The sequence below is a fragment of the Poeciliopsis prolifica genome, unplaced genomic scaffold (assembly GCF_027474105.1).
Source record: "Poeciliopsis prolifica strain line A6 unplaced genomic scaffold, Auburn_PproV2 SCAFFOLD005, whole genome shotgun sequence".
In the NCBI taxonomy this organism is placed as follows: Eukaryota; Metazoa; Chordata; class Actinopteri; order Cyprinodontiformes; family Poeciliidae; genus Poeciliopsis; species Poeciliopsis prolifica.
In genome coordinates this window covers 9588701-9599474 of record NW_026562380.1, presented here as the reverse complement: position 1 = coordinate 9599474, position 10774 = coordinate 9588701, and the positions used below count along the sequence as shown (strand labels likewise).

The 10774-nt window shown below is 35.5% G+C and overlaps 1 protein-coding gene across 1 annotated transcript in view; it reads right to left on the bottom strand.

Annotated features, from left to right (window-relative positions):
* Positions 1-426: 426 nt before the first annotated feature.
* zgc:171482 (zinc finger protein) overlaps positions 427-10774 on the bottom strand; it is a 58232-nt gene continuing 47884 nt past the window's right edge. Inside the window, exon 7 of the mRNA XM_055030086.1 lies at positions 427-4348. Within this exon, the coding sequence (XP_054886061.1) occupies positions 4327-4348 (22 nt within the window). The 3' untranslated portion in view covers positions 427-4326. The remainder of the gene's footprint in view (positions 4349-10774) is intronic.

Sequence of the window (10774 nt, the reverse complement as noted above, 5' to 3'; positions counted from 1 at the left end):
CTCACATATTATATAACATCTACTAAAATATGTGACTCATGGCACAGTTGGCCTTTTGCACGGGCTGAGATATTGACACATATCTATTGTGAGTAAACCAGTGCAGGAGAGAGCAGTCAGAGTGAAATATACGTGAAAACAGTCTGATGCACATGATAAAGAAACAAACAAAAAAATCCTCCTATTTTTGCTAGAGTTAAATAATAACCCAGCTGTAGCTTGAAGACTTTTTTTTTGGCAGTTTTCTGATTATATGTGGGTATATGTATCACAAGAACTGCATATTTCATAATAAAAACATCTCCCATCATAAATCCTATTGGTAAACACACAGCAATTTGCTGCATTTTGGTCCTTCATCACATTTTCAGGTTATTATTTCAACAAACAAAAAACAAAACAAAACAAACAAAACATGAAAACACGACTCATCAAATGATTTTATTCCAGTGCCTGCATATTATAATTCTCATTAATAGAATAAGAAACATTACCACTCTTGGCTCAGTGCAGATAAACACTATAAATACAAAACTCTTCTTTTTAAAACACAAGTTTCACCTGCTGCTATTGTTAAAGAACACACACTGCTTTTTTCATAGATAAACTATCTGATTTCAAGCCCACACTCCACGGTTGTTGATCTCACGGCACAATTGCTTAAAAAAACTGTAACTCCCCCACGTCTCAGACGGAAATCTTTCCAAAACAGGTTCAGAGTGGTTAACGCTGCTCATTGTAAAAACAAATAAAAAGAAGAAAATGAAGAAAAAAATAGTTTTTACTTTTTTTTCACACTATTAAAACCAAAATGCAGATCCAGTCTTTAAGTTTACATACACTTATCTTAGCATCAATATCGTTAATCGCTTGTCCCCACCTAGTCGGCGTGACCTGGGGCCAGGCAACGTTAAAAAGCGGAAAAGAAAATATTGTCAGCTGCACCTGACAACATGGTTCAGCTGATGATATGACAACTTCCCTTTTCCCCCAATTCTATGTGAGTGACGTAAGGATCATCCCCTGATATTTTACATCATGACCAATGACTCTCAAAGTTAGTACAAAGCGACAGAGCCATTTCGCAGTTTTTTAAAAAGAATCTGATACATATTTAATCATCTCTAATGCACTTACTGATTTGGTTGTGTCACCTGTAAAGTACTAGACTAGCGTCAAATAGATTAATTAATTAATCTTTGATTTTCTGATAAACTAAAATTGCTGCGGGCACATGGGTGCAAAGTGCAAGAATCACTGCTGATTATGATTATATTTTATAAACAAGAAATATATGAACAACTTTTGATTTTATTTTTCTAATCTGGAAATTGTCCAAATTATAGACACATGCTTAATAATATGCACGCTGTCAAATAACAAGTTGCATCTTGACAACAGACTTTATGTAGCTAATAACACACTGAAAATTGCTGGAGCACCAGTTTCACCAGAGGGAGTTTTAGTTTACTATTCAATAAATAGATGTCGACCAAGAAAGACGGCGCTGCTCTTTAATCCCTTCTGAAGTTTTGTGGTCCGAGGAGACAAAGGCTAAGCTATTTTAGCTGCAGTGGTGCGAACATTTGGAGGAGTCAGTGTGAAGGTCTGAAACTTCACACAGTCTCGGCTGTGGTGGAAATAGAATTAACGGAGAAAACAAAAACAACCTTTTTCACACAGGACCATGTAGGTTTGCATTTTTTACTCCGTTATAAAATGCATTTTGTGTTAAATTCTATTTGTGTTGTCTCTGACTATATTTAAAGGTTTTTGAAACATGGACACAACTAGAATTTCCAACATAAAATGATACCAAATATGCATCAAAACTGGCCTGGAGGTGGATAAAACAGACAAACAGGAACATCAAATTTTCAACCTGTTGTAAATTATTTTTCAATCTGATTCAAAAATTCTGAAAAAAAACAAGATGCCCAACATCAAGCGAGAATTATGCAAGAAGTTTGTTGATGGCTAGAAAGAGGATCTTCTCCAAGTGCAATATTCTAACCAAAATATGACCAAGATCAAATGTATATTTTTGAATCGGTCAACATCTGGATCTAAGAAAATCCACAATAAACAGTATATTTGTTCACTTGTGTGATAATTTAGTTTGATCAATCCAGCTTAAATATGGATTTTAAAGGGCAAAAGATGGCAATGATGAGTGTATGTAAACGTTTCCCTGGAACTGTGACAGCTCAGGATATTTCTTCTTAGTTTTTCCATAAGCTGATAGAAAAATAAGAGTCACTACTATTCTCCTTGCTAATACATCCATCCCATCTTTGTTCACTGAAAGAAGCTTTGAATTCTCTATTAAAACTGTCTGGCAGAAGAAACAACACAAGGCCATTATGCTGCAGTGACAGGTCTAATATCTAAGTATCAAACTGTTTTCCGTTGTTGGATGAATAAATCACTTCTGAAAGTGACCTTTAAGTTCCATTGCAAGCATATGCTGTAATGCATTACAAAGCTATTCCTAAAAAGCAGCACTACAGTCAAAACACGCAATACACGCAAATCAATGCAATGGTTGCATGCATCGAAAACAATCCCAGTTGTATTAGGTGCTACATGAATATGGAGGGAAGCTTGTTTTCCTCTGGCTATAGCAACCAAAATAAAATATAGAAATATTATCTACATATTGCCCTTTACAGAGAGAGCTTCTGTCACCTCCAACCTGCATTTGACATCAATACTTAGTGCAGTGGGAATGTTTTCAACAGTAGATGATCCACAGATTCTCATCAACAGTAAAACTCAGAGTCTCTTTGCTCATTTACCCTTTTTCTCCAGATTCTGATTAGGAGGGAGACATATATTGAAAACAGACCAATCCACAACACTGACAGGCATTGCTATGTTCAAAACAAAAACATTTCTTTGTTTGAAGCTATGGCAAGTCATGCAGTCAGTCGTGGCTGAGGTCACAGGGGAGTTTCTTGCTCTTAGACTTTAAAGTCTGGGCCTGAGTAGGTTTCAAGTGGTCTGAAAGTGAACCGTGCATACAGCCTGACCGTCATCAAACTCATCGCTGCATTACAGCGCCTTGCAAAAGCAGACGTACACATTCAAGCTTTTCGTGTTTTGCCATGTCAGAACTGTAACATTTACATTTTATCAAGGTTTTATATCATTAATCTGTACAAAGTACTGCATAATTGTGAAGTAGAAGAAAAACAATGGATGGCTTTAAAAACTGTAAATGAAACAGAGAAGTGTGGCATGCACATATACATACATTCTGTACTGGTGTCAAGACTTATAAATAGTCATATCCAATAAATCAGCACATTTTTAAGTTGAATTTTTCAACTTTCACTAAGAAAGTAGATTAATTACACACAGACTCATGTTCCCAAGCTTTTATTTCTATTAATTCTGAGGTTTTTTTGTGCTTTCAATGAATTAAGGCATGGCGTTTTAGAAACGAACTTGAGACCAATAGAAAAAAAAAATATAGAGAAATGTGAACTTAATTAAAAGTATGTTCAACGCTTTAAGGTTTCCAACAGAAACACATCCGAACACATTCTCTAATATACTGAATACTAAGTTCAATTGCATCCCATCAAATCTGACTAAGCTTGAAGTAGTTTGAAAAGAAAATCAAGCACATAGAGAGAGTTTTCCCTTCTGGATGTGTGTAGCGGAAAGTGACATGGCCCACAGGACTTGAAGTAGTTATGCTGAGGAAAAAGATGTCAGAGTTTTGAGATCCTCCAACTCAGAATATTATATTAAACTTGTCATAAATGCTTTTTTGATTGTGGTTTTAATGTAAGAAGATCGGACAAGGTTCAAAGTGTACGAATACTTTTGCAAGGCACTGTATTAGAAACACAAAGACATAAAGGATCATATCCAGACTCAAATCACTGTCAGAACACCTGGATCACCACTAATCACAGAGTTATTAGTACTCCTGTTCTGTGGCGATAAACTTCATGATTATTACCAGTCTGGGTAATGCAGTGACATCAGTTTAATTTATGATTGTGGTTCACAGAGGAACTACGTGGTAATCCTCAGTTGCAAGTCTTCTGAAGATCGTTCAGGCCGTTCAACAATCAAACACAACGTGCTGAATACACCTCGAACACTGAAATGAACACACCGTTATTCCCTACATACACTCACTTTAGATATGTGCATAGATGCCCATGACACACACCTATACACACACACACACGTACGCAAGCAGAGACACTGCAGTAAATCTGCACTACTTTCTGGTACGAAGTCCTTTTTTTTCCAAAGTAGTTTCTCCCAATCTGTCTTCGTTGCTTCTTCTTTCCCGTGTGGTCTGACTTACTGCTGGTGTTGCTTTAGGCTGAAAAACAAAACACAGGAAAGAATATGTTAGTCTTGTTCTTCAGATTTGACAGGACCTGGCCTTTTTAACCGTAGGGTGCATAAAACCCAGTGGAGTGAAAGACCTTACCTGGTCCTTTTGAACTAATCCTATTTTTCCGTAAGTCCATTTGACATTTTAAATCCAGAACAGATGGCACAATAAACACAGTCATCATTAGTATTTTAACAAGACAAACATAATACTGCAATTCTACATTGCCGCTACTTCTCATTACTTGCTTCACTTAAAACAAATCCCCTTTACTGCAAAGTGCAGCTCGGCAATATGCGAAACATTAACCAATACTCCTTCTCCACTGTCTTCTCATAATTACAGTCATCTGTTATGCCCGCTATCTGGCTGTGCTCCAAATTAAAACAAAGAAAATAGATAGGAGCATAAACCCTCATGTTTAAAGTGCAATATTTGCTGTGGATTTGGCCTTTATCATGAATAGCTAATTGTTTTTCTCGATGACAGCCGCTGCGGTTGCATTCTGCAGGTTTATCACTGTGAAATAAAGCAAGTGGAGAGGCAAAGAAGCTGTATTCAATTAAAAGAAAAGCGATAAGTCGGACTGAAGATCATAGAGGCCATCTCACACCACACTGAGTGAGCCTTATTTTTTAAGTGTTATAGAGAACTAACATCCTGGGAAATCCTGCTGTAGATCTGTATCAGTGAAATGACGAGGGTGAGCTGGAGATGCGTGCTGTACGGAGTCATAACACAAACATATGATGTCTTCTTTATCGCTTAAGAATTATTGTGTCATAGATCCTACATTCAATCTGCGATGCTATTATCATGTCTTTTATTATGCAGCTCTGGGATCGTTTAGTCTCGGCATGAGCTTATGCTTCTCACCATTTACCTTAGTTGAAACAAATAAACAAATGTCTCCTCCATACTCTGCGGCCAATTTGAGCCTAAAATGAAAACATGAACCGCAGACAGCATGACCAATTCCACTCTTTTCATCAGTCTTTGGTAAATTGCCACCTCTTCACAGTGCACCTTCATAATCACCGTTTGTGCAAACACAGTGACAGATTTTGAGAAAGAAAGGAGAATTTGCAGGCAAACCAGCATGTCAACGTCCATCTCGGTAATGGCTGTTAAAACAGTGGCTCCTGCAGCCTGTCTGCTCTGTCAGGACCTATCTGTTGGAGTCTCAGAAGAGAGGGAGGGCCTGAGTGAGGAAGCTTGTTTTGTTTTCTGGAGGGGGACAGGTAGCAGCCAGGAGGGCTGAGAGATGAGAGGCAGAGAAAAAAAAATGTAACGCAGAAAAGAGGATGACTAGTTAAATTAAAGTTTCAATACAGTTTACGTACCACGAACCATAAAAATGTAAATGATATGGTGATAATGTCAATTATTCTCTTTTTCGAATTAAAGTATGTGGTTTTTGAAAAAGGCAAAATAACAAATAAATATATAACAAAGGGAATTTTTAATACTAGTAGATCTGCTTACAGACTGTTTACTGTGTTTGCCTGAGAAAAGTGATGCAGTAGGTTGATCATCACTGCAGACTTACTCATCAGCAAGGTAAATTCATGAACAGAAATTGTGGAGACACTTCCATATGTACAGATGGAGTTAAATTTATATTTAGCTTTATGTCAAACACAGCAGCCATTATTACCACTGTTATTTGTTTCACATTTACCTGGAAATGTTCTGTATCTTCTCTGTTTCTATGGGGACAACATTGCTTGCTTTAAAACATTACAGCACATTGCTTTAAGCATAATAAATCTGCAGTATATAGCTGAAGCTCAAATTATATTAGTGCCACTGTCTTGTAAAAGCTTTACTAATGTTGGCCCAAAAAAAACAAAACAAAAAAAACTATTCACATCTCCTAAAGTGGGAAGACAACAACAACACAAATAATCTGAGATATAAAAGAATTATACAAAGAAAAACAGAAGAAAAAAATACTAAAGCATGAGGAGCAAAGACAGAAATATAAGTCAAGCTGAGGAAGGAGGCAAAAAAAGGTCATGGTCTGTAAATGAACAGGCTGTTAATGGACTATTCCAATAATCTGTCTCTGGGTTACATGTGCGCAATGTAAGATATATGAGGAGAGTGTGACAGTGGGTTGAAAGAGAGTGCATGCGCCTCTAATAACCACCGGAGGTGTTTGTGGACATTTGAAGGTCACCTTTGCGTGCTGTGAGTGTGTACGCATTTATGGAGCCCAGGATCTTTTGCGAAGGAAAGAATGTCCTAATATGGGTTACAATGCAAACATTTTTCTCTTTGTAAGGCCCATTGTTGTGGCAAATACTCATGTTGGGCCAGGATACTCAATTCATACTCAAGCTATGAATTGAGTTTACATTAGAGTTAGGGTTAGGCAACAGAAATTAACAAAAAACGAATGGAAGTCAAAGAAAAGCCTTGTCTGTGCGCATGTGTGTGTGTAAGAAAGAACTTACATTTGGTTAAACTTGCAAGAAAATGCACCTTGAAGAAATATATGTGATTTCCACATTTATCACTTTTCCAGTCCAAGTAGCTATAAACAGTAGATGGGAGGATGGGATGATTTCAGAGGGTCAAGGTTGCAAAACTGCACCAGGCACCCATGTTCAGATGTCACTGGACCAACAATATTCTTCGATCTTATAAACTGAAGTGTCACTTAAGCTGTCCCGGGGTCTCTCTGAGCTGAACCTTGACAAGTATAGAAGCTGACAGCAGATAAATCTTAAAATACCAGTCGAGAGAGTGGAGGCTAACTCCATTATTTTTATGTGAAGTAATTAGATTTTTTTAAATGGGGAAAATCTCAAGAGTATATTTTTGGTCCTAAGCAATTTGCTTTCATAAGCATTCAGGCCCAGCAGCAAGGTTGATACTGGACCTGTTCTACCCAGTTAAGAACATTACAACTAAAAGTGGGTCTGGATGATGCAGCTCTAACATTTATTGTCTTCCCAAAGCGTTCTCATTGGCCCGAATTTTAGCAACAAACTCCAACCACTAATTCTGTCATGGTGATTACAGTTTATACCTTAGTGCAAACCACTGAATGCCCACTAGAAATATATCTGTAATAAACTTTGGATTTAGTAAAAGACTTTAGTATTTCTTTACTTTAAAGGTAAGCAGAAGATATTTTGCTACACCATTGGTTTAAGAAGATCATTTACTCTCTCCACCTCCACAAACTCTGAAAGCGAAAGCCTGTTTAATTTAGTAGATAAAAGTTAATTAAATGGACTAATTTCCAAATAACCTTAGTGAATATTATTTGAATAGTAGGCATTCAAAAACCTGATGACATTCAAAATAAGTGATGATGTTTTCACCAAGCTGAAATTACCCCTGCTAAAAGTTAATAGAAGATTTACCTGGCCAATGAGTTTAGAGTGGGAAAGGTTTAAATCAAATGCAGTGAGAATATAACCTTTAATAAATGTTTATCATCCTCCCACCACAAAACTCTGCTTTGGCATTAATTTATGTAGTGGAAATGACAGGAGTAACAAAGAATTTCCCTCTGGAACTAATACGGTCTTATCTTATATTATCCTTCTTATCGTAACTGGATTTAGGTGGATTTCTTTAGGCATCCAAAACATTTATACATCTAATCACCTATTTATTGCAATTAAGAAAAGGCAACATTGACTTACAACTTTGTGTTGTAAGTCTTCCCTGATGCGTGCTCACATTGTATGTTACACATTGCTTGTACCATTTGAAAATCATCCCAGTAATTAATAATTTATTGCTAGAGGAGATTCAAGGGGTGCACTGCAGAATGTTATTAGTAGTCAATTATAATATTTAACCCTTTTTTCTTCAAATCTTTACAATGTGTATAATATGCTACATATAGCCTGTATAGATTATCTAGTTGCATAATGTTTAGACAATACCTACTTTCTGAAAATAAATCCAAATGGTACTGCAGCCATACACAAATCTAATTATCAGTAGATGCACTTTAATCTTGTTGAAAACAAAATGTGTTTAGTGCATCCTGTATCTATTTAAATCAGTCAGAGAAAGATAAAAGCAATGCTGATTTGTGTCTTTTGAATATTATTATCTTTGATTCAGTTTAAAAAACTGTAATCTACCTTTAGTTATTAATATTTCAAGAGTAGCATGTGTAGACCCTGCATCTTTAAACAAAGTTGTCTGCCTAAATCACAATATTATTTCTGGTACACTGCACCAGAAGACATGGCCAAGATTTTCAGGGGAAAAGAAGAATTTATTCAAGATCCATTTGCCCACTAACAACAACACAATAAGATCCTTTGTACTTCACGTGCCTTTGTCATGGAGAAGCAAAAAACAAAAAAAAAAAAAATAGTTGTCTTAAAATAAATAAAGAAATAATAATATAGTAATTAAATTACATTTTTTAATGTATGACGAAAAACTTTTATTTTTCAACAAACATCCTTTACAGTGAGAATAAAACTACCTATTGTGTCAGTGGAGGTGGGTGGCTACCTATGCTTCTCAGTAAACTTCACTTGAGTAACTTTTTGGAAAACACATTGATTTAAGAGACACTATATGTTTTACTTTTACTTCTGTAATATTTTTACTTCACTTATTTGAGTAAAATTTCTGGATACATTATCCACCATGAGTAACTTCACTGAAAGAAGAACAAATATGTTTTTTTAATTATTGGTTTCATACAGAATACTTTTTACTCTTAGTCCGATAATTACATAGTGACTACTCTTGAGTCAAAACATGTTGAAGTATTTCTCTTTATAGTTCAGTAATTTTTTGTACCCTCGCCACATCTGTGTGTCAGTGATGAACACAACATTTTTTGTTCCATATTTTTCTGGTAGTTACCTTTATTTGCAACAATTCAAACATGTAATAAGTAGAGAGAGAGACAGAGAGGTCAAACATGCTACTTTTCATGCTGTAATGATTTTGTTACAATAAAAAAACATTCCAGATTAATAGGAAATGTGTCAATATTCTAAGAAAACAAATGATCAGTTTTTCTACAACATACAAATGTTTATTTTTCTTGAGAAAACAGAATAATTAACTCATAATCTGGCTGTTCTTTGCTTGCATCAACACCTCACTAATTATTAATATCTCAATTTCAATCTAATTCTGAAAATCTTTAAAGCTTACCTCTTCTAAAAGCCTATTTGTGGCACAGAAACAATACTGGTCAATATCTACTGCTTTCTATTATTTATGAAAGGCAAGATGCCACCAGACTCACTGAAATCTTTTGTAACTTAGTGGCTATCCCCGGTTGAGTGTCGTCCTACTTCCTGCTGACTCAATTCTACTTTTAGTAACAGTCTAATTTATCGTTCCAATAAAAACTTTATTTGGAGTCTGATTTCAGGTAAACGGACGAGAGACAGCAGTAGCTTAAGGGCAGAGATCTACTGATGGTCATCATGTAAACTTAACATCACAGCTTCTCTAGGCATCTGTGCTTCTACATCTATTTTACTGCCTATATGTGCATGAATGTGGTTGCATTTTTTTAGCTATATTTCACCTTTTTTATCTTGAAGATGTCTTTATATAATAATTGATGTGACCTGAAATACTCTATTACCTCTTTGTATCTAAATTGTGAGTCTGAAGTCCTTTTCAGTTAAAAGAGGTCAGGAAAAACACCTTTAAGAAACTTTTTCAAAATTGGCACAACTGTTCAGTTGGAATCGGAAAAAAGATTATTTTTCCGATTCCAAAAAAGACTTTTAGTTGTAAAAGTTTAAAAGTCAAAATTACTGTGACCTCGATTTTCTCCATTCTTGTGAATGTGACATTTCGGGAACATCTTGAGGGAATATCTTCAACTCGGAGACATACGTCTCCTTGGACAGGGAATGAAATGATGACATTTTACATCCAAAAGGTCAAAAATGATTTTTTTTATTGCAAATACACAACAGCACTGTCTCAGCTTTAATAATTCAGTAATCTAAGAAACTTGGGAGTCTTGTCAAAATACAGTTTGACAGACCATATCTACTGTATGGTAGAAACATATCATAATATAAATCATGTCTAGATAATCATAGATAGTTGATTTGACCAAATCCTTTGAGGAATGTGTTATGAAGGAAAACACAGTTTTATGGCAGAAGAGGGTCCAAGTTGATAGAAGTTGGTATGCCTAGTAACTTACTCATTTATTATAGATTATATGACTTTATATCAATTTCTACTTGATGTTAAACAGTAAAACTGCAGGACCAAACACATCGATTTTTAAAGCAGAAGAAATTAATCAACATAAAACATGCTGTAGAGGCAAGGATAATAAAAACAAGATTTTCAGTTCTATATTGATAATCTTACAAAGGTATTTATCTATAAATTGCAAAACAAATTACATTTGACCTTTGTAAAGAGGAAAAGTGAAACAAA